Source organism: Pseudophryne corroboree, chromosome 6, assembly GCF_028390025.1.
Source record: "Pseudophryne corroboree isolate aPseCor3 chromosome 6, aPseCor3.hap2, whole genome shotgun sequence".
In the NCBI taxonomy this organism is placed as follows: domain Eukaryota; kingdom Metazoa; phylum Chordata; class Amphibia; order Anura; family Myobatrachidae; genus Pseudophryne; species Pseudophryne corroboree.
The window spans coordinates 45,042,026-45,068,410 of record NC_086449.1 but is presented as its reverse complement, the minus strand read 5'-3'; the positions used below and the strand labels follow the sequence as shown (position 1 = coordinate 45,068,410).

The window sequence follows — 26,385 nt, the reverse complement described above, 5'->3', positions numbered from 1 at the left end:
AGCAGAGACTACAGGTGTAGAGGTCACATCCCAGAACCCTGATTCTTCTAGAACCACAAGAGAATCATCATCAACTGCAATAGAAAAAACACCAGAATGGTCTACGCCGCAAACAGATGAAATAACAATATCTGCTACAATAGCATATGATGTTACTGAGACAAAAGAGGCAGAAAGTACTACTTTAGAAATGACAAATACAGAGGATACAACCATATCTGAAATTCAAACAACACAAGAAGAACAGACAACTTTGCAAACTACCAACATTGAAGGATCCACATATCCCACAGCAGACACTACAGGTGTAGAGGTCACATCACAGAACCCTGATCCTCCTAAAACCACAAGAGATTCATCATCAACTGCAATAGAAACAATGCCTGATCTTTCCACTGCCCAAATAGACGAATCAACAATATCTGCTACAGCAACAGCTGATATAATTGAGACAACTGGGGCAGAAAGTACTACTTTAGAAATGACAAATACAGAGGATACAACCCTATCTGAAATTCAAACAACACAAGAAGAACAGACAACTTTGCAAACTACCAACATTGAAGGATCCACATATTCCACAGCAGACACTACAGTGGTAGGGGTCACATCACAGATCCCTGATTCTCCTAAAACCACAAGAGATTCATCATCAACTGCAATAGAAACAACGCATGATCTTTCCACGGCCCAAACAGACGAATCAACAATATCTGCTACAGCAACAGCTGATATTACTGAGACAACAGGGTCAGAAAGTACTACTTTAGAAATGACAAATACAGAGGATACAACCATATCTGAAATTCAAACAGCACAAGAAGAACAGACAACTTTGCAAACTGCCAACATTGAAGGATCCACATATCCCACAGCAGAGACTACAGGTGTAGAGGTCACATCCCAGGACCTTGATTCTTCTAGAACCACAAGAGAATCATCATCAACTGCAATAGAAACAACACCAGAATGGTCTACGCCGCAAACAGATGAAATAACAATATCTGCTACAATAGCATCTCATGAAACTGAGACAACAGGGGCAGAAAGTACTACTTTAGAAATGACAAATACAGAGGATACAACTATATCTGACATTCAAACAACACACGAAGAACAGACAACTTTGCAAACTACCAACATTGAAGGATCCACATATCCCACAGCAGAGACTACAGTGGTAGAAGTCACATCACAGAGCCCTGATTCTTCTAGAACCACAAGAGAATCATCATCAACTGCAATAGAAACAACACCAGAACGGTCTACGCCGCAAACAGATGAAATAACAATATCTGCTACAGCAACAGCTGATATCATTGAGACAACTGGGGCAGAAAGTACTACTTTAGAAATGACAAATACAGAGGATACAACCATATCTGAAATTCAAACAACACAAGAAGAACAGACAACTTTGCAAACTACCAACATTGAAGGATCCACATATCCCACAGCAGACATTACAGGTGTAGAGGTCACATCACAGAACCCTGATTCTTCTAGAACCACAAAAGATTTATTATCAACTGCAATAGAAACAATGCCTGATCTTTCTACAGCCCAAACAGACGAATCAACAATATCTGCTACAGCAACAGCTGATATTACTGAGACAACTGGGGCAGAAAGTACTACTTTAGAAATGACAAATACAGAGGATACAACCATATCTGAAATTCAAACAACACAAGAAGAACAGACAACTTTGCAAACAACCAACATTGAAGGATCCACATATCCCACAGCAGAGACTACAGGTGTAGAGGTCACATCCCATAACCCTGATTCTCCTAAAACCACAAGAGATTCATCATCAACTGCAAAAGAAACAACGCATGATCTTTTCACGGCCCAAACAGACGAATCAACAATATCTGCTACAGCAACAGCTGATATTACTGAGACAACTGGGGCAGAAAGTACTACTTTAGAAATGACAAATACAGAGGATACAACCATATCTGAAATTCAAACAACACAAGAAGAACAGACAACTTTGCAAACAACAAACATTGAAGGATCCACGTTTCCCACAGCAGAGACTACAGGTGTAGAGGTCACATCCCAGAACCCTGATTCTTCTAGAACCACAAGAGAATCATCATCAACTGCAATAGAAAAAACACCAGAATGGTCTACGCCGCAAACAGATGAAATAACAATATCTGCTACAATAGCATCTGATGTTACTGAGACAAAAGAGGCAGAAAGTACTACTTTAGAAATGACAAATACAGAGGATACAACCATATCTGAAATTCAAACAACACAAGAAGAACAGACAACTTTGCAAACTACCAACATTGAAGGATCCACATTTCCCACAGCAGACACTACAGGTGTAGAGGTCACATCACAGAACCCTGATCCTCCTAAAACCACAAGAGATTCATCATCAACTGCAATAGAAACAATGCCTGATCTTTCCACTGCCCAAATAGACGAATCAACAATATCTGCTACAGCAACAGCTGATATCATTGAGACAACTGGGGCAGAAAGTACTACTTTAGAAATGACAAATACAGAGGATACAACCCTATCTGAAATTCAAACAACACAAGAAGAACAGACAACTTTGCAAACTACCAACATTGAAGGATCCACATATTCCACAGCAGACACTACAGTGGTAGGGGTCACATCACAGATCCCTGATTCTCCTAAAACCACAAGAGATTCATCATCAACTGCAATAGAAACAACGCATGATCTTTCCACGGCCCAAACAGACGAATCAACAATATCTGCTACAGCAACAGCTGATATTATTGAGACAACTGGGGCAGAAAGTACTACTTTAGAAATGACAAATACAGAGGATACAACCATATCTGAAATTCAAACAACACAAGAAGAACAGACAACTTTGCAAACAACAAACATTGAAGGATCCACGTATCCCACAGCAGAGACTACAGGTGTAGAGGTCACATCCCAGGACCCTGATTCTTCTAGAACCACAAAAGAATCATCATCAACTGCAATAGAAACAACACCAGAACGGTCTACGCCGCAAACAGATGAAATAACTATATCTGCTACAATAGCATCTGATGTTACTGAGACAACAGAGGCAGAAAGTACTACTTTAGAAATAACAAATACAGAGGATACAACCATATCTGAAGTTCAAACAACACAAGAAGAACAGACAACTTTGCAAACTGCCAACATTGAAGGATCCACATATCCCACAGCAGACACTACAGGTGTAGAGGTCACATCACAGAGCCCTGATTCTTCTAGAACCACAAAAGATTCATTATCAACTGCAATAGAATTAACACCTGAACTTTCCACGGCCCAAACAGATAAAACAACAATATCTGCTACAGCAACATCTGATATTACTGAGACAACTGGGGCAGAAAGTACTACTTTAGAAATGACAAATACAGAGGATACAACCATATCTGAAATTCAAACAACACTAGAAGAACAGACAACTTTGCAAACTGCCAACATTGAAGGATCCACATATCCCACAGCAGACACTGCAGGTGTAGAGGTCACATCACAGAGCCCTGATTCTTCTAGAACCACAAAAGATTCATTATCAACTGCAATAGAATTAACACCTGAACTTTCCACGGCCCAAACAGATAAAACAACAATATCTGCTACAGCAACATCTGATATTTCTGAGACAACTGGGGCAGAAAGTACTACTTTAGAAATGACAAATACAGAGGATACAACCCTATCTGAAATTCAAACAACACAAGAAGAACAGACAACTTTGCAAACTACCAACATTGAAGGATCCACATATTCCACAGCAGACACTACAGTGGTAGGGGTCACATCACAGATCCCTGATTCTCCTAAAACCACAAGAGATTCATCATCAACTGCAATAGAAACAACGCATGATCTTTCCACGGCCCAAACAGACGAATCAACAATATCTGCTACAGCAACAGCTGATATTATTGAGACAACTGGGGCAGAAAGTACTACTTTAGAAATGACAAATACAGAGGATACAACCATATCTGAAATTCAAACAACACAAGAAGAACAGACAACTTTGCAAACAGCAAACATTGAAGGATCCACGTATCCCACAGCAGAGACTACAGGTGTAGAGGTCACATCCCAGGACCCTGATTCTTCTAGAACCACAAAAGAATCATCATCAACTGCAATAGAAACAACACCAGAACGGTCTACGCCGCAAACAGATGAAATAACAATATCTGCTACAATAGCATCTCATGAAACTGAGACAACAGAGGCAGAAAGTACTACTTTAGAAATAACAAATACAGAGGATACAACCATATCTGAAGTTCAAACAACACAAGAAGAACAGACAACTTTGCAAACTGCCAACATTGAAGGATCCACATATCCCACAGCAGACACTACAGGTGTAGAGGTCACATCACAGAGCCCTGATTCTTCTAGAACCACAAAAGATTCATTATCAACTGCAATAGAATTAACACCTGAACTTTCCACGGCCCAAACAGATAAAACAACAATATCTGCTACAGCAACATCTGATATTACTGAGACAACTGGGGCAGAAAGTACTACTTTAGAAATGACAAATACAGAGGATACAACCATATCTGAAATTCAAACAACACTAGAAGAACAGACAACTTTGCAAACTGCCAACATTGAAGGATCCACATATCCCACAGCAGACACTGCAGGTGTAGAGGTCACATCACAGAGCCCTGATTCTTCTAGAACCACAAAAGATTCATTATCAACTGCAATAGAATTAACACCTGAACTTTCCACGGCCCAAACAGATAAAACAACAATATCTGCTACAGCAACATCTGATATTTCTGAGACAACTGGGGCAGAAAGTACTACTTTAGAAATGACAAATACAGAGGATACAACCCTATCTGAAATTCAAACAACACAAGAAGAACAGACAACTTTGCAAACTACCAACATTGAAGGATCCACATATTCCACAGCAGACACTACAGTGGTAGGGGTCACATCACAGATCCCTGATTCTCCTAAAACCACAAGAGATTCATCATCAACTGCAATAGAAACAACGCATGATCTTTCCACGGCCCAAACAGACGAATCAACAATATCTGCTACAGCAACAGCTGATATTATTGAGACAACTGGGGCAGAAAGTACTACTTTAGAAATGACAAATACAGAGGATACAACCATATCTGAAATTCAAACAACACAAGAAGAACAGACAACTTTGCAAACAGCAAACATTGAAGGATCCACGTATCCCACAGCAGAGACTACAGGTGTAGAGGTCACATCCCAGGACCCTGATTCTTCTAGAACCACAAAAGAATCATCATCAACTGCAATAGAAACAACACCAGAACGGTCTACGCCGCAAACAGATGAAATAACTATATCTGCTACAATAGCATCTGATGTTACTGAGACAACAGAGGCAGAAAGTACTACTTTAGAAATAACAAATACAGAGGATACAACCATATCTGAAGTTCAAACAACACAAGAAGAACAGACAACTTTGCAAACTGCCAACATTGAAGGATCCACATATCCCACAGCAGACACTACAGGTGTAGAGGTCACATCACAGAGCCCTGATTCTTCTAGAACCACAAAAGATTCATTATCAACTGCAATAGAATTAACACCTGAACTTTCCACGGCCCAAACAGATAAAACAACAATATCTGCTACAGCAACATCTGATATTACTGAGACAACTGGGGCAGAAAGTACTACTTTAGAAATGACAAATACAGAGGATACAACCATATCTGAAATTCAAACAACACTAGAAGAACAGACAACTTTGCAAACTGCCAACATTGAAGGATCCACATATCCCACAGCAGACACTGCAGGTGTAGAGGTCACATCACAGAGCCCTGATTCTTCTAGAACCACAAAAGATTCATTATCAACTGCAATAGAATTAACACCTGAACTTTCCACGGCCCAAACAGATAAAACAACAATATCTGCTACAGCAACATCTGATATTACTGAGACAACTGGGGCAGAAAGTACTACTTTAGAAATGACAAATACAGAGGATACAACCATATCTGAAATTCAAACAACACAAGAAGAACAGACAACTTTGCAAACTGCCAACATTGAAGGATCCACATATCCCACAGCAGACACTACAGTGGTAGGGGTCACATCACAGATCCCTGATTCTCCTAAAACCACAAGAGATTCATCATCAATTGCAATAGAAACAATGCCTGATCTTTCTACAGCCCAAACAGACAAATCAACAATATCTGCTACAGCAACAGCTGATATTACTGAGACAACAGGGTCAGAAAGTACTACTTTAGAAATGACAAATACAGAGGATACAACCATATCTGAAATTCAAACAGCACAAGAAGAACAGACAACTTTGCAAACTGCCAACATTGAAGGATCCACGTATCCCACAGCAGAGACTACAGGTGTAGAGGTCACATCCCAGGACCTTGATTCTTCTAGAACCACAAGAGAATCATCATCAACTGCAATAGAAACAACACCAGAATGGTCTACGCCGCAAACAGATGAAATAACAATATCTGCTACAATAGCATCTCATGAAACTGAGACAACAGGGGCAGAAAGTACTACTTTAGAAATGACAAATACAGAGGATACAACTATATCTGACATTCAAACAACACAAGAAGAACAGACAACTTTGCAAACTACCAACATTGAAGGATCCACATATCCCACAGCAGAGACTACAGTGGTAGAAGTCACATCACAGAGCCCTGATTCTTCTAGAACCACAAGAGAATCATCATCAACTCTAATAGAAACAACACCAGAACGGTCTACGCCGCAAACAGATGAAATAACAATATCTGCTACAGCAACAGCTGATATCATTGAGACAACTGGGGCAGAAAGTACTACTTTAGAAATGACAAACACAGAGGATACAACCATATCTGAAGTTCAAACAACACAAGAAGAACAGACAACTTTGCAAACTGCCAATATTGAAGGATCCACATATCCCACAGCAGAGACTACAGGTGTAGAGGTCACATCCCATAGCCCTGATTCTCCTAAAACCACAAGAGATTCATCATCAACTGCAATAGAAACAACGCATGATCTTTTCACGGCCCAAACAGACGAATCAACAATATCTGCTACAGCAACAGCTGATATTATTGAGACAACTGGGGCAGAAAGTTCTACTTTAGAAATGACAAATACAGAGGATACAACCATATCTGAAATTCAAACAACACAAGAAGAACAGACAACTTTGCAAACTGCCAACATTGAAGGACCCACATATCCCACAGCAGACACTGCAGGTGTAGAGGTCACATCACAGAGCCCTGATTCTTCTAGAACCACAAAAGATTCATTATCAACTGCAATAGAATTAACACCTGAACTTTCCACGGCCCAAAGAGATAAAACAACAATATCTGCTACAGCAACATCTGATATTACTGAAACAACAGGGGCAGAAAGTACTACTTTAGAAATAACAAATACAGAGGATACAACCATATCTGAAATTCAAACAACACAAGAAGAACAGACAACTTTGCAAACTGCCAACATTGAAGGACCCACATATCCCACAGCAGACACTGCAGGTGTAGAGGTCACATCACAGAGCCCTGATTCTTCTAGAACCACAAAAGATTCATTATCAACTGCAATAGAATTAACACCTGAACTTTCCACGGCCCAAAGAGATAAAACAACAATATCTGCTACAGCAACATCTGATATTACTGAAACAACAGGGGCAGAAAGTACTACTTTAGAAATAACAAATACAGAGGATACAACCATATCTGAAATTCAAACAACACAAGAAGTACAGACAACTTTGCAAACAACAAACATTGAAGGATCCACGTATCCCACAGCAGAGACTACAGGTGTAGAGGTCACATCCCAGGACCTTGATTCTTCTAGAACCACAAGAGAATCATCATCAACTGCAATAGAAACAACACCAGAATGGTCTACGCCGCAAACAGATGAAATAACAATATCTGCTACAATAGCATCTCATGAAACTGAGACAACAGGGGCAGAAAGTACTACTTTAGAAATGACAAATACAGAGGATACAACTATATCTGACATTCAAACAACACACGAAGAACAGACAACTTTGCAAACTACCAACATTGAAGGATCCACATATCCCACAGCAGAGACTACAGTGGTAGAAGTCACATCACAGAGCCCTGATTCTTCTAGAACCACAAGAGAATCATCATCAACTGCAATAGAAACAACACCAGAACGGTCTACGCCGCAAACAGATGAAATAACAATATCTGCTACAGCAACAGCTGATATCATTGAGACAACTGGGGCAGAAAGTACTACTTTAGAAATGACAAATACAGAGGATACAACCATATCTGAAATTCAAACAACACAAGAAGAACAGACAACTTTGCAAACTACCAACATTGAAGGATCCACATATCCCACAGCAGACATTACAGGTGTAGAGGTCACATCACAGAACCCTGATTCTTCTAGAACCACAAAAGATTTATTATCAACTGCAATAGAAACAATGCCTGATCTTTCTACAGCCCAAACAGACGAATCAACAATATCTGCTACAGCAACAGCTGATATTACTGAGACAACTGGGGCAGAAAGTACTACTTTAGAAATGACAAATACAGAGGATACAACCATATCTGAAATTCAAACAACACAAGAAGAACAGACAACTTTGCAAACAACCAACATTGAAGGATCCACATATCCCACAGCAGAGACTACAGGTGTAGAGGTCACATCCCATAACCCTGATTCTCCTAAAACCACAAGAGATTCATCATCAACTGCAAAAGAAACAACGCATGATCTTTTCACGGCCCAAACAGACGAATCAACAATATCTGCTACAGCAACAGCTGATATTACTGAGACAACTGGGGCAGAAAGTACTACTTTAGAAATGACAAATACAGAGGATACAACCATATCTGAAATTCAAACAACACAAGAAGAACAGACAACTTTGCAAACAACAAACATTGAAGGATCCACGTTTCCCACAGCAGAGACTACAGGTGTAGAGGTCACATCCCAGAACCCTGATTCTTCTAGAACCACAAGAGAATCATCATCAACTGCAATAGAAAAAACACCAGAATGGTCTACGCCGCAAACAGATGAAATAACAATATCTGCTACAATAGCATCTGATGTTACTGAGACAAAAGAGGCAGAAAGTACTACTTTAGAAATGACAAATACAGAGGATACAACCATATCTGAAATTCAAACAACACAAGAAGAACAGACAACTTTGCAAACTACCAACATTGAAGGATCCACATTTCCCACAGCAGACACTACAGGTGTAGAGGTCACATCACAGAACCCTGATCCTCCTAAAACCACAAGAGATTCATCATCAACTGCAATAGAAACAATGCCTGATCTTTCCACTGCCCAAATAGACGAATCAACAATATCTGCTACAGCAACAGCTGATATCATTGAGACAACTGGGGCAGAAAGTACTACTTTAGAAATGACAAATACAGAGGATACAACCCTATCTGAAATTCAAACAACACAAGAAGAACAGACAACTTTGCAAACTACCAACATTGAAGGATCCACATATTCCACAGCAGACACTACAGTGGTAGGGGTCACATCACAGATCCCTGATTCTCCTAAAACCACAAGAGATTCATCATCAACTGCAATAGAAACAACGCATGATCTTTCCACGGCCCAAACAGACGAATCAACAATATCTGCTACAGCAACAGCTGATATTATTGAGACAACTGGGGCAGAAAGTACTACTTTAGAAATGACAAATACAGAGGATACAACCATATCTGAAATTCAAACAACACAAGAAGAACAGACAACTTTGCAAACAACAAACATTGAAGGATCCACGTATCCCACAGCAGAGACTACAGGTGTAGAGGTCACATCCCAGGACCCTGATTCTTCTAGAACCACAAAAGAATCATCATCAACTGCAATAGAAACAACACCAGAACGGTCTACGCCGCAAACAGATGAAATAACTATATCTGCTACAATAGCATCTGATGTTACTGAGACAACAGAGGCAGAAAGTACTACTTTAGAAATAACAAATACAGAGGATACAACCATATCTGAAGTTCAAACAACACAAGAAGAACAGACAACTTTGCAAACTGCCAACATTGAAGGATCCACATATCCCACAGCAGACACTACAGGTGTAGAGGTCACATCACAGAGCCCTGATTCTTCTAGAACCACAAAAGATTCATTATCAACTGCAATAGAATTAACACCTGAACTTTCCACGGCCCAAACAGATAAAACAACAATATCTGCTACAGCAACATCTGATATTACTGAGACAACTGGGGCAGAAAGTACTACTTTAGAAATGACAAATACAGAGGATACAACCATATCTGAAATTCAAACAACACTAGAAGAACAGACAACTTTGCAAACTGCCAACATTGAAGGATCCACATATCCCACAGCAGACACTGCAGGTGTAGAGGTCACATCACAGAGCCCTGATTCTTCTAGAACCACAAAAGATTCATTATCAACTGCAATAGAATTAACACCTGAACTTTCCACGGCCCAAACAGATAAAACAACAATATCTGCTACAGCAACATCTGATATTTCTGAGACAACTGGGGCAGAAAGTACTACTTTAGAAATGACAAATACAGAGGATACAACCCTATCTGAAATTCAAACAACACAAGAAGAACAGACAACTTTGCAAACTACCAACATTGAAGGATCCACATATTCCACAGCAGACACTACAGTGGTAGGGGTCACATCACAGATCCCTGATTCTCCTAAAACCACAAGAGATTCATCATCAACTGCAATAGAAACAACGCATGATCTTTCCACGGCCCAAACAGACGAATCAACAATATCTGCTACAGCAACAGCTGATATTATTGAGACAACTGGGGCAGAAAGTACTACTTTAGAAATGACAAATACAGAGGATACAACCATATCTGAAATTCAAACAACACAAGAAGAACAGACAACTTTGCAAACAGCAAACATTGAAGGATCCACGTATCCCACAGCAGAGACTACAGGTGTAGAGGTCACATCCCAGGACCCTGATTCTTCTAGAACCACAAAAGAATCATCATCAACTGCAATAGAAACAACACCAGAACGGTCTACGCCGCAAACAGATGAAATAACAATATCTGCTACAATAGCATCTCATGAAACTGAGACAACAGAGGCAGAAAGTACTACTTTAGAAATAACAAATACAGAGGATACAACCATATCTGAAGTTCAAACAACACAAGAAGAACAGACAACTTTGCAAACTGCCAACATTGAAGGATCCACATATCCCACAGCAGACACTACAGGTGTAGAGGTCACATCACAGAGCCCTGATTCTTCTAGAACCACAAAAGATTCATTATCAACTGCAATAGAATTAACACCTGAACTTTCCACGGCCCAAACAGATAAAACAACAATATCTGCTACAGCAACATCTGATATTACTGAGACAACTGGGGCAGAAAGTACTACTTTAGAAATGACAAATACAGAGGATACAACCATATCTGAAATTCAAACAACACAAGAAGAACAGACAACTTTGCAAACTGCCAACATTGAAGGATCCACATATCCCACAGCAGACACTGCAGGTGTAGAGGTCACATCACAGAGCCCTGATTCTTCTAGAACCACAAAAGATTCATTATCAACTGCAATAGAATTAACACCTGAACTTTCCACGGCCCAAACAGATAAAACAACAATATCTGCTACAGCAACATCTGATATTTCTGAGACAACTGGGGCAGAAAGTACTACTTTAGAAATGACAAATACAGAGGATACAACCCTATCTGAAATTCAAACAACACAAGAAGAACAGACAACTTTGCAAACTACCAACATTGAAGGATCCACATATTCCACAGCAGACACTACAGTGGTAGGGGTCACATCACAGATCCCTGATTCTCCTAAAACCACAAGAGATTCATCATCAACTGCAATAGAAACAACGCATGATCTTTCCACGGCCCAAACAGACGAATCAACAATATCTGCTACAGCAACAGCTGATATTATTGAGACAACTGGGGCAGAAAGTACTACTTTAGAAATGACAAATACAGAGGATACAACCATATCTGAAATTCAAACAACACAAGAAGAACAGACAACTTTGCAAACAGCAAACATTGAAGGATCCACGTATCCCACAGCAGAGACTACAGGTGTAGAGGTCACATCCCAGGACCCTGATTCTTCTAGAACCACAAAAGAATCATCATCAACTGCAATAGAAACAACACCAGAACGGTCTACGCCGCAAACAGATGAAATAACTATATCTGCTACAATAGCATCTGATGTTACTGAGACAACAGAGGCAGAAAGTACTACTTTAGAAATAACAAATACAGAGGATACAACCATATCTGAAGTTCAAACAACACAAGAAGAACAGACAACTTTGCAAACTGCCAACATTGAAGGATCCACATATCCCACAGCAGACACTACAGGTGTAGAGGTCACATCACAGAGCCCTGATTCTTCTAGAACCACAAAAGATTCATTATCAACTGCAATAGAATTAACACCTGAACTTTCCACGGCCCAAACAGATAAAACAACAATATCTGCTACAGCAACATCTGATATTACTGAGACAACTGGGGCAGAAAGTACTACTTTAGAAATGACAAATACAGAGGATACAACCATATCTGAAATTCAAACAACACTAGAAGAACAGACAACTTTGCAAACTGCCAACATTGAAGGATCCACATATCCCACAGCAGACACTGCAGGTGTAGAGGTCACATCACAGAGCCCTGATTCTTCTAGAACCACAAAAGATTCATTATCAACTGCAATAGAATTAACACCTGAACTTTCCACGGCCCAAACAGATAAAACAACAATATCTGCTACAGCAACATCTGATATTACTGAGACAACTGGGGCAGAAAGTACTACTTTAGAAATGACAAATACAGAGGATACAACCATATCTGAAATTCAAACAACACAAGAAGAACAGACAACTTTGCAAACTGCCAACATTGAAGGATCCACATATCCCACAGCAGACACTACAGTGGTAGGGGTCACATCACAGATCCCTGATTCTCCTAAAACCACAAGAGATTCATCATCAATTGCAATAGAAACAATGCCTGATCTTTCTACAGCCCAAACAGACAAATCAACAATATCTGCTACAGCAATAGCTGATATTACTGAGACAACAGGGTCGGAAAGTACTACTTTAGAAATGACAAATACAGAGGATACAACCATATCTGAAATTCAAACAGCACAAGAAGAACAGACAACTTTGCAAACTGCCAACATTGAAGGATCCACGTATCCCACAGCAGAGACTACAGGTGTAGAGGTCACATCCCAGGACCTTGATTCTTCTAGAACCACAAGAGAATCATCATCAACTGCAATAGAAACAACACCAGAATGGTCTACGCCGCAAACAGATGAAATAACAATATCTGCTACAATAGCATCTCATGAAACTGAGACAACAGGGGCAGAAAGTACTACTTTAGAAATGACAAATACAGAGGATACAACTATATCTGACATTCAAACAACACAAGAAGAACAGACAACTTTGCAAACTACCAACATTGAAGGATCCACATATCCCACAGCAGAGACTACAGTGGTAGAAGTCACATCACAGAGCCCTGATTCTTCTAGAACCACAAGAGAATCATCATCAACTCTAATAGAAACAACACCAGAACGGTCTACGCCGCAAACAGATGAAATAACAATATCTGCTACAGCAACAGCTGATATCATTGAGACAACTGGGGCAGAAAGTACTACTTTAGAAATGACAAACACAGAGGATACAACCATATCTGAAGTTCAAACAACACAAGAAGAACAGACAACTTTGCAAACTGCCAATATTGAAGGATCCACATATCCCACAGCAGAGACTACAGGTGTAGAGGTCACATCCCATAGCCCTGATTCTCCTAAAACCACAAGAGATTCATCATCAACTGCAATAGAAACAACGCATGATCTTTTCACGGCCCAAACAGACGAATCAACAATATCTGCTACAGCAACAGCTGATATTATTGAGACAACTGGGGCAGAAAGTTCTACTTTAGAAATGACAAATACAGAGGATACAACCATATCTGAAATTCAAACAACACAAGAAGAACAGACAACTTTGCAAACTGCCAACATTGAAGGACCCACATATCCCACAGCAGACACTGCAGGTGTAGAGGTCACATCACAGAGCCCTGATTCTTCTAGAACCACAAAAGATTCATTATCAACTGCAATAGAATTAACACCTGAACTTTCCACGGCCCAAAGAGATAAAACAACAATATCTGCTACAGCAACATCTGATATTACTGAAACAACAGGGGCAGAAAGTACTACTTTAGAAATAACAAATACAGAGGATACAACCATATCTGAAATTCAAACAACACAAGAAGTACAGACAACTTTGCAAACAACAAACATTGAAGGATCCACGTATCCCACAGCAGAGACTACAGGTGTAGAGGTCACATCCCAGAGCCCTGATTCTTCTAGAACCACAAGAGAATCATCATCAACTGCAATAGAAAAAACACCAGAATGGTCTACGCCGCAAACAGATGAAATAACAATATCTGCTACAATAGCATCTGATGTTACTGAGACAACAGAGGCAGAAAGTACTACTTTAGAAATAACAAATACAGAGGATACAACCATATCTGAAATTCAAACAACACAAGAAGTACAGACAACTTTGCAAACAACAAACATTGAAGGATCCACGTATCCCACAGCAGAGACTACAGGTGTAGAGGTCACATCCCAGAGCCCTGATTCTTCTAGAACCACAAGAGAATCATCATCAACTGCAATAGAAAAAACACCAGAATGGTCTACGCCGCAAACAGATGAAATAACAATATCTGCTACAATAGCATCTCATGAAACTGAGACAACAGGGGCAGAAAGTACTACTTTAGAAATGACAAATACAGAGGATACAACCATATCTGAAATTCAAACAACACTAGAAGAACAGACAACTTTGCAAACAACAAACATTGAAGTATCCACATATCCCACAACAGACACTACAGGAGTAGAGGTCACATCACAGAGCCCTGATTCTTCTAAAACCACAAGAGATTCATCATCAACTGCAATAGAAACAACACATGATCTTTCCACGGCCCAAACAGACGAATCAACAATATCTGCTACAGCAACAGCTGATGTTACTGAGACAACAGAGGCAGAAAGTACTACTTTAGAAATAACAAATACAGAGGATACAACCATATCTGAAATTCAAACAACACAAGAAGAACAGACAACTTTGCAAACAACAAACATTGAAGGATCCACGTATCCCACAGCAGAGACTACAGGTGTAGAGGTCACATCCCAGGACCCTGATTCTTCTAGAACCACAAGAGAATCATCATCAACTGCAATAGAAACAACACCAGAACGGTCTACGCCGCAAACAGGTGAAATAACAATATCTGCTACAATAGCATCTGATGTTACTGAGACAACAGAGGCAGAAAGTACTACTTTAGAAATGACAAATACAGAGGACACAACCATATCTGAAATTCAAACAACACAAGAAGAACAGACAACTTTGCAAACTGCCAACATTGAAGGATCCACATATCCCACAGCAGAGACTACAGGTGTAGAGGTCACATCCCAGGACCCTGATTCTTCTAGAACCACAAGAGATTCATCATCAACTGCAATAGAAACAACACATGATCTTTCCACGGCCCAAACAGACGAATCAACAATATCTGCTACAGCAACAGCTGATGTTACTGAGACAACAGAGGCAGAAAGTACTACTTTAGAAATGACAAATACAGAGGACACAACCATATCTGAAATTCAAACAACACAAGAAGAACAGACAACTTTGCAAACTACCAACATTGAAGGATCCACATATCCCACAGCAGACACTACAGGTGTAGAGGTCACATCCCATAACCCTGATTCTTCTAGAACCACAAGAGAATCATCATCAACTGCAATAGAAAAAACACCAGAATGGTCTACGCCGCAAACAGATGAAATAACAATATCTGTTACAATAGAATCTGATGTTACTGAGACAACAGAGGCAGAAAGTACTACTTTAGAAATGACAAATACAGAGGATACAACCATATCTGAAATTCAAACAACACAAGAAGAACAGACAACTTTGCAAACAACAAACATTGAAGGATCCACGTATCCCACAGCAGAGACTACAGGTGTAGAGGTCACATCCCAGGACCCTGATTCTTCTAGAACCACAAAAGAATCATCATCAACTGCAATAGAAACAACACCAGAACGGTCTACGCCGCAAACAGATGAAATAACTATATCTGCTACAATAGCATCTGATGTTACTGAGACAACAGAGGCAGAAAGTACTACTTTAGAAATAACAAATACAGAGGATACAACCATATCTGAAGTTCAAACAACACAAGAAGAACAGACAACTTTGCAAACTGCCAACATTGAAGGATCCACATATCCCACAGCAGACACTACAGGTGTAGAGGTCACATCACAGAGCCCTGATTCTTCTAGAACCACAAAAGATTCATTATCAACTGCAATAGAATTAACACCTGAACTTTCCACGGCCCAAACAGATAAAACAACAATATCTGCTACAGCAACATCTGATATTACTGAGACAACTGGGGCAGAAAGTACTACTTTAGAAATGACAAATACAGAGGATACAACCATATCTGAAATTCAAACAACACTAGAAGAACAGACAACTTTGCAAACTGCCAACATTGAAGGATCCACATATCCCACAGCAGACACTGCAGGTGTAGAGGTCACATCACAGAGCCCTGATTCTTCTAGAACCACAAAAGATTCATTATCAACTGCAATAGAATTAACACCTGAACTTTCCACGGCCCAAACAGATAAAACAACAATATCTGCTACAGCAACATCTGATATTTCTGAGACAACTGGGGCAGAAAGTACTACTTTAGAAATGACAAATACAGAGGATACAACCCTATCTGAAATTCAAACAACACAAGAAGAACAGACAACTTTGCAAACTACCAACATTGAAGGATCCACATATTCCACAGCAGACACTACAGTGGTAGGGGTCACATCACAGATCCCTGATTCTCCTAAAACCACAAGAGATTCATCATCAACTGCAATAGAAACAACGCATGATCTTTCCACGGCCCAAACAGACGAATCAACAATATCTGCTACAGCAACAGCTGATATTATTGAGACAACTGGGGCAGAAAGTACTACTTTAGAAATGACAAATACAGAGGATACAACCATATCTGAAATTCAAACAACACAAGAAGAACAGACAACTTTGCAAACAGCAAACATTGAAGGATCCACGTATCCCACAGCAGAGACTACAGGTGTAGAGGTCACATCCCAGGACCCTGATTCTTCTAGAACCACAAAAGAATCATCATCAACTGCAATAGAAACAACACCAGAACGGTCTACGCCGCAAACAGATGAAATAACAATATCTGCTACAATAGCATCTCATGAAACTGAGACAACAGAGGCAGAAAGTACTACTTTAGAAATAACAAATACAGAGGATACAACCATATCTGAAGTTCAAACAACACAAGAAGAACAGACAACTTTGCAAACTGCCAACATTGAAGGATCCACATATCCCACAGCAGACACTACAGGTGTAGAGGTCACATCACAGAGCCCTGATTCTTCTAGAACCACAAAAGATTCATTATCAACTGCAATAGAATTAACACCTGAACTTTCCACGGCCCAAACAGATAAAACAACAATATCTGCTACAGCAACATCTGATATTACTGAGACAACTGGGGCAGAAAGTACTACTTTAGAAATGACAAATACAGAGGATACAACCATATCTGAAATTCAAACAACACTAGAAGAACAGACAACTTTGCAAACTGCCAACATTGAAGGATCCACATATCCCACAGCAGACACTGCAGGTGTAGAGGTCACATCACATAGCCCTGATTCTTCTAGAACCACAAAAGATTCATTATCAACTGCAATAGAATTAACACCTGAACTTTCCACGGCCCAAACAGATAAAACAACAATATCTGCTACAGCAACATCTGATATTTCTGAGACAACTGGGGCAGAAAGTACTACTTTAGAAATGACAAATACAGAGGATACAACCCTATCTGAAATTCAAACAACACAAGAAGAACAGACAACTTTGCAAACTACCAACATTGAAGGATCCACATATTCCACAGCAGACACTACAGTGGTAGGGGTCACATCACAGATCCCTGATTCTCCTAAAACCACAAGAGATTCATCATCAACTGCAATAGAAACAACGCATGATCTTTCCACGGCCCAAACAGACGAATCAACAATATCTGCTACAGCAACAGCTGATATTATTGAGACAACTGGGGCAGAAAGTACTACTTTAGAAATGACAAATACAGAGGATACAACCATATCTGAAATTCAAACAACACAAGAAGAACAGACAACTTTGCAAACAGCAAACATTGAAGGATCCACGTATCCCACAGCAGAGACTACAGGTGTAGAGGTCACATCCCAGGACCCTGATTCTTCTAGAACCACAAAAGAATCATCATCAACTGCAATAGAAACAACACCAGAACGGTCTACGCCGCAAACAGATGAAATAACTATATCTGCTACAATAGCATCTGATGTTACTGAGACAACAGAGGCAGAAAGTACTACTTTAGAAATAACAAATACAGAGGATACAACCATATCTGAAGTTCAAACAACACAAGAAGAACAGACAACTTTGCAAACTGCCAACATTGAAGGATCCACATATCCCACAGCAGACACTACAGGTGTAGAGGTCACATCACAGAGCCCTGATTCTTCTAGAACCACAAAAGATTCATTATCAACTGCAATAGAATTAACACCTGAACTTTCCACGGCCCAAACAGATAAAACAACAATATCTGCTACAGCAACATCTGATATTACTGAGACAACTGGGGCAGAAAGTACTACTTTAGAAATGACAAATACAGAGGATACAACCATATCTGAAATTCAAACAACACTAGAAGAACAGACAACTTTGCAAACTGCCAACATTGAAGGATCCACATATCCCACAGCAGACACTGCAGGTGTAGAGGTCACATCACAGAGCCCTGATTCTTCTAGAACCACAAAAGATTCATTATCAACTGCAATAGAATTAACACCTGAACTTTCCACGGCCCAAACAGATAAAACAACAATATCTGCTACAGCAACATCTGATATTACTGAGACAACTGGGGCAGAAAGTACTACTTTAGAAATGACAAATACAGAGGATACAACCATATCTGAAATTCAAACAACACAAGAAGAACAGACAACTTTGCAAACTGCCAACATTGAAGGATCCACATATCCCACAGCAGACACTACAGTGGTAGGGGTCACATCACAGATCCCTGATTCTCCTAAAACCACAAGAGATTCATCATCAATTGCAATAGAAACAATGCCTGATCTTTCTACAGCCCAAACAGACAAATCAACAATATCTGCTACAGCAACAGCTGATATTACTGAGACAACAGGGTCAGAAAGTACTACTTTAGAAATGACAAATACAGAGGATACAACCATATCTGAAATTCAAACAGCACAAGAAGAACAGACAACTTTGCAAACTGCCAACATTGAAGGATCCACGTATCCCACAGCAGAGACTACAGGTGTAGAGGTCACATCCCAGGACCTTGATTCTTCTAGAACCACAAGAGAATCATCATCAACTGCAATAGAAACAACACCAGAATGGTCTACGCCGCAAACAGATGAAATAACAATATCTGCTACAATAGCATCTCATGAAACTGAGACAACAGGGGCAGAAAGTACTACTTTAGAAATGACAAATACAGAGGATACAACTATATCTGACATTCAAACAACACAAGAAGAACAGACAACTTTGCAAACTACCAACATTGAAGGATCCACATATCCCACAGCAGAGACTACAGTGGTAGAAGTCACATCACAGAGCCCTGATTCTTCTAGAACCACAAGAGAATCATCATCAACTCTAATAGAAACAACACCAGAACGGTCTACGCCGCAAACAGATGAAATAACAATATCTGCTACAGCAACAGCTGATATCATTGAGACAACTGGGGCAGAAAGTACTACTTTAGAAATGACAAACACAGAGGATACAACCATATCTGAAGTTCAAACAACACAAGAAGAACAGACAACTTTGCAAACTGCCAATATTGAAGGATCCACATATCCCACAGCAGAGACTACAGGTGTAGAGGTCACATCCCATAGCCCTGATTCTCCTAAAACCACAAGAGATTCATCATCAACTGCAATAGAAACAACGCATGATCTTTTCACGGCCCAAACAGACGAATCAACAATATCTGCTACAGCAACAGCTGATATTATTGAGACAACTGGGGCAGAAAGTTCTACTTTAGAAATGACAAATACAGAGGATACAACCATATCTGAAATTCAAACAACACAAGAAGAACAGACAACTTTGCAAACTGCCAACATTGAAGGACCCACATATCCCACAGCAGACACTGCAGGTGTAGAGGTCACATCACAGAGCCCTGATTCTTCTAGAACCACAAAAGATTCATTATCAACTGCAATAGAATTAACACCTGAACTTTCCACGGCCCAAAGAGATAAAACAACAATATCTGCTACAGCAACATCTGATATTACTGAAACAACAGGGGCAGAAAGTACTACTTTAGAAATAACAAATACAGAGGATACAACCATATCTGAAATTCAAACAACACAAGAAGTACAGACAACTTTGCAAACAACAAACATTGAAGGATCCACGTATCCCACAGCAGAGACTACAGGTGTAGAGGTCACATCCCAGAGCCCTGATTCTTCTAGAACCACAAGAGAATCATCATCAACTGCAATAGAAAAAACACCAGAATGGTCTACGCCGCAAACAGATGAAATAACAATATCTGCTACAATAGCATCTGATGTTACTGAGACAACAGAGGCAGAAAGTACTACTTTAGAAATAACAAATACAGAGGATACAACCATATCTGAAATTCAAACAACACAAGAAGTACAGACAACTTTGCAAACAACAAACATTGAAGGATCCACGTATCCCACAGCAGAGACTACAGGTGTAGAGGTCACATCCCAGAGCCCTGATTCTTCTAGAACCACAAGAGAATCATCATCAACTGCAATAGAAAAAACACCAGAATGGTCTACGCCGCAAACAGATGAAATAACAATATCTGCTACAATAGCATCTCATGAAACTGAGACAACAGGGGCAGAAAGTACTACTTTAGAAATGACAAATACAGAGGATACAACCATATCTGAAATTCAAACAACACTAGAAGAACAGACAACTTTGCAAACAACAAACATTGAAGTATCCACATATCCCACAACAGACACTACAGGAGTAGAGGTCACATCACAGAGCCCTGATTCTTCTAAAACCACAAGAGATTCATCATCAACTGCAATAGAAACAACACATGATCTTTCCACGGCCCAAACAGACGAATCAACAATATCTGCTACAGCAACAGCTGATGTTACTGAGACAACAGAGGCAGAAAGTACTACTTTAGAAATAACAAATACAGAGGATACAACCATATCTGAAATTCAAACAACACAAGAAGAACAGACAACTTTGCAAACAACAAACATTGAAGGATCCACGTATCCCACAGCAGAGACTACAGGTGTAGAGGTCACATCCCAGGACCCTGATTCTTCTAGAACCACAAGAGAATCATCATCAACTCTAATAGAAACAACACCAGAACGGTCTACGCCGCAAACAGATGAAATAACAATATCTGCTACAGCAACAGCTGATATCATTGAGACAACTGGGGCAGAAAGTACTACTTTAGAAATGACAAACACAGAGGATACAACCATATCTGAAGTTCAAACAACACAAGAAGAACAGACAACTTTGCAAACTGCCAATATTGAAGGATCCACATATCCCACAGCAGAGACTACAGGTGTAGAGGTCACATCCCATAGCCCTGATTCTCCTAAAACCACAAGAGATTCATCATCAACTGCAATAGAAACAACGCATGATCTTTTCACGGCCCAAACAGACGAATCAACAATATCTGCTACAGCAACAGCTGATATTATTGAGACAACTGGGGCAGAAAGTTCTACTTTAGAAATGACAAATACAGAGGATACAACCATATCTGAAATTCAAACAACACAAGAAGAACAGACAACTTTGCAAACTGCCAACATTGAAGGACCCACATATCCCACAGCAGACACTGCAGGTGTAGAGGTCACATCACAGAGCCCTGATTCTTCTAGAACCACAAAAGATTCATTATCAACTGCAATAGAATTAACACCTGAACTTTCCACGGCCCAAAGAGATAAAACAACAATATCTGCTACAGCAACATCTGATATTACTGAAACAACAGGGGCAGAAAGTACTACTTTAGAAATAACAAATACAGAGGATACAACCATATCTGAAATTCAAACAACACAAGAAGTACAGACAACTTTGCAAACAACAAACATTGAAGGATCCACGTATCCCACAGCAGAGACTACAGGTGTAGAGGTCACATCCCAGAGCCCTGATTCTTCTAGAACCACAAGAGAATCATCATCAACTGCAATAGAAAAAACACCAGAATGGTCTACGCCGCAAACAGATGAAATAACAATATCTGCTACAATAGCATCTGATGTTACTGAGACAACAGAGGCAGAAAGTACTACTTTAGAAATAACAAATACAGAGGATACAACCATATCTGAAATTCAAACAACACAAGAAGTACAGACAACTTTGCAAACAACAAACATTGAAGGATCCACGTATCCCACAGCAGAGACTACAGGTGTAGAGGTCACATCCCAGAGCCCTGATTCTTCTAGAACCACAAGAGAATCATCATCAACTGCAATAGAAAAAACACCAGAATGGTCTACGCCGCAAACAGATGAAATAACAATATCTGCTACAATAGCATCTCATGAAACTGAGACAACAGGGGCAGAAAGTACTACTTTAGAAATGACAAATACAGAGGATACAACCATATCTGAAATTCAAACAACACTAGAAGAACAGACAACTTTGCAAACAACAAACATTGAAGTATCCACATATCCCACAACAGACACTACAGGAGTAGAGGTCACATCACAGAGCCCTGATTCTTCTAAAACCACAAGAGATTCATCATCAACTGCAATAGAAACAACACATGATCTTTCCACGGCCCAAACAGACGAATCAACAATATCTGCTACAGCAACAGCTGATGTTACTGAGACAACAGAGGCAGAAAGTACTACTTTAGAAATAACAAATACAGAGGATACAACCATATCTGAAATTCAAACAACACAAGAAGAACAGACAACTTTGCAAACAACAAACATTGAAGGATCCACGTATCCCACAGCAGAGACTACAGGTGTAGAGGTCACATCCCAGGACCCTGATTCTTCTAGAACCACAAGAGAATCATCATCAACTGCAATAGAAACAACACCAGAACGGTCTACGCCGCAAACAGGTGAAATAACAATATCTGCTACAATAGCATCTGATGTTACTGAGACAACAGAGGCAGAAAGTACTACTTTAGAAATGACAAATACAGAGGACACAACCATATCTGAAATTCAAACAACACAAGAAGAACAGACAACTTTGCAAACTGCCAACATTGAAGGATCCACATATCCCACAGCAGAGACTACAGGTGTAGAGGTCACATCCCAGGACCCTGATTCTTCTAGAACCACAAGAGATTCATCATCAACTGCAATAGAAACAACACATGATCTTTCCACGGCCCAAACAGACGAATCAACAATATCTGCTACAGCAACAGCTGATGTTACTGAGACAACAGAGGCAGAAAGTACTACTTTAGAAATGACAAATACAGAGGACACAACCATATCTGAAATTCAAACAACACAAGAAGAACAGACAACTTTGCAAACTACCAACATTAAAGGATCCACATATCCCACAGCAGACACTACAGGTGTAGAGGTCACATCCCAGAACCCTGATTCTTCTAGAACCACAAGAGAATCATCATCAACTGCAATAGAAAAAACACCAGAATGGTCTACGCCGCAAACAGATGAAATAACAATATCTGCTACAATAGAATCTGATGTTACTGAGACAACAGAGGCAGAAAGTACTACTTTAGAAATAACAAATACAGAGGATACAACCATATCTGAAATTCAAACAACACAAGAAAAACAGACAACTTTGCAAACAACCAACATTGAAGGATCCACATATCCCACAGCAGACATTACAGGTGTAGAGGTCACATCCCAGAACCCTGATTCTCCTAAAACCACAAGAGATTCATCATCAACTGCAAAAGAAACAACGCATGATCTTTCCACGGCCCAAACAGACGAATCAACAATATCTGCTACAGCAACAGCTGATATTATTGAGACAACTGGGGCAGAAAGTACTACTTTAGAAATGACAAATACAGAGGATACAACCATATCTGAAATTCAAACAACACAAGAAGAACAGACAACTTTGCAAACAACAAACATTGAAGGATCCACGTATCCCACAGCAGAGACTACAGGTGTAGAGGTCACATCCCAGAACCCTGATTCTTCTAGAACCACAAGAGAATCATCATCAACTGCAATAGAAAAAACACCAGAATGGTCTACGCCGCAAACAGATGAAATAACAATATCTGCTACAATAGCATATGATGTTACTGAGACAAAAGAGGCAGAAAGTACTACTTTAGAAATGACAAATACAGAGGATACAACCATATCTGAAATTCAAACAACACAAGAAGAACAGACAACTTTGCAAACTACCAACATTGAAGGATCCACATATCCTACAGCAGACACTACAGGTGTAGAGGTCACATCACAGAACCCTGATCCTCCTAAAACCACAAGAGATTCATCATCAACTGCAATAGAAACAATGCCTGATCTTTCCACGGCCCAAACAGACGAATCAACAATATCTGCTACAGCAACAGCTGATATCATTGAGACAACTGGGGCAGAAAGTACTACTTTAGAAATGACAAATACAGAGGATACAACCCTATCTGAAATTCAAACAACACAAGAAGAACAGACAACTTTGCAAACTACCAACATTGAAGGATCCACATATTCCACAGCAGACACTACAGTGGTAGGGGTCACATCACAGATCCCTGATTCTCCTAAAACCACAAGAGATTCATCATCAACTGCAATAGAAACAACGCATGATCTTTCCACGGCCCAAACAGACGAATCAACAATATCTGCTACAGCAACAGCTGATATTACTGAGACAACAGGGTCAGAAAGTACTACTTTAGAAATGACAAATACAGAGGATACAACCATATCTGAAATTCAAACAACACTAGAAGAACAGACAACTTTGCAAACTGCCAACATTGAAGGATCCACATATCCCACAGCAGACACTGCAGGTGTAGAGGTCACATCACAGAGCCCTGATTTTTCTAGAACCACAAAAGATTCATTATCAACTGCAATAGAAACAATGCCTGATCTGTCCACGGCCCAAACAGATAAAACAACAATATCTGCTACAGCAACAGCTGATATTACTGAGACAACAGGGGCAGAAAGTACTACTTTAGAAATGACAAATACAGAGGATACAACCATATCTGAAATTCAAACAACACAAGAAGAACAGACAACTTTGCAAACTACCAACATTGAAGGATCCACATATCCCACAACAGACACTACACTGGTAGGAGTCACATCACAGATCCCTGATTCTCCTAAAACCACAAGAGATTCATCATCAACTGCAATAGAAACAATGCCTGATCTTTCCACGGCCCAAATAGACGAATCAACAATATCTGCTACAGCAACAGCTGATATTATTGAGACAACTGGGGCAGAAAGTACTACTTTAGAAATGACAAATACAGAGGATACAACCATATCTGAAATTCAAACAACACAAGAAGAACAGACAACTTTGCAAACTACCAACATTGAAGGATCCACATATCCCACAACAGACACTACAGGAGTAGAGGTCACATCACAGAGCCCTGATTCTTCTAGAACCACAAGAGATTCATTATCAACTGCAATAGAATTAACACCTGAACTTTCCACGGCCCAAACAGATAAAACAACAATATCTGCTACAGCAACAGCTGATATTACTGAGACAACAGGGGCAGAAAGTACTACTTTAGAAATGAC

General features: G+C 39.8%; 1 protein-coding gene across 1 annotated transcript in view; it reads left to right on the top strand.

Moving 5' to 3' along the window:
• The first annotated feature begins 379 nt into the window (after positions 1–379).
• The window catches only part of LOC134934222 (mucin-3B-like), a 46,551-nt gene continuing 20,545 nt past the window's right edge, over positions 380–26,385 (top strand). Inside the window, exons 1-25 of the mRNA XM_063929707.1 lie at positions 380–750; positions 925–1,340; positions 2,331–2,795; positions 3,495–3,959; positions 4,659–5,123; positions 6,546–6,869; positions 6,987–7,451; positions 8,001–8,324; positions 9,315–9,779; positions 10,479–10,943; positions 11,643–12,107; positions 13,530–13,853; positions 13,971–14,435; positions 14,985–15,308; positions 16,881–17,345; positions 18,045–18,509; positions 19,932–20,255; positions 20,373–20,837; positions 21,387–21,710; positions 21,828–22,001; positions 22,119–22,583; positions 23,133–23,456; positions 23,979–24,329; positions 24,879–25,493; positions 25,884–26,366. Of these exons, the coding sequence (XP_063785777.1) occupies positions 380–750; positions 925–1,340; positions 2,331–2,795; positions 3,495–3,959; positions 4,659–5,123; positions 6,546–6,869; positions 6,987–7,451; positions 8,001–8,324; positions 9,315–9,779; positions 10,479–10,943; positions 11,643–12,107; positions 13,530–13,853; positions 13,971–14,435; positions 14,985–15,308; positions 16,881–17,345; positions 18,045–18,509; positions 19,932–20,255; positions 20,373–20,837; positions 21,387–21,710; positions 21,828–22,001; positions 22,119–22,583; positions 23,133–23,456; positions 23,979–24,329; positions 24,879–25,493; positions 25,884–26,366 (10,258 nt within the window). The remainder of the gene's footprint in view (positions 751–924; positions 1,341–2,330; positions 2,796–3,494; positions 3,960–4,658; positions 5,124–6,545; positions 6,870–6,986; positions 7,452–8,000; positions 8,325–9,314; positions 9,780–10,478; positions 10,944–11,642; positions 12,108–13,529; positions 13,854–13,970; positions 14,436–14,984; positions 15,309–16,880; positions 17,346–18,044; positions 18,510–19,931; positions 20,256–20,372; positions 20,838–21,386; positions 21,711–21,827; positions 22,002–22,118; positions 22,584–23,132; positions 23,457–23,978; positions 24,330–24,878; positions 25,494–25,883; positions 26,367–26,385) is intronic.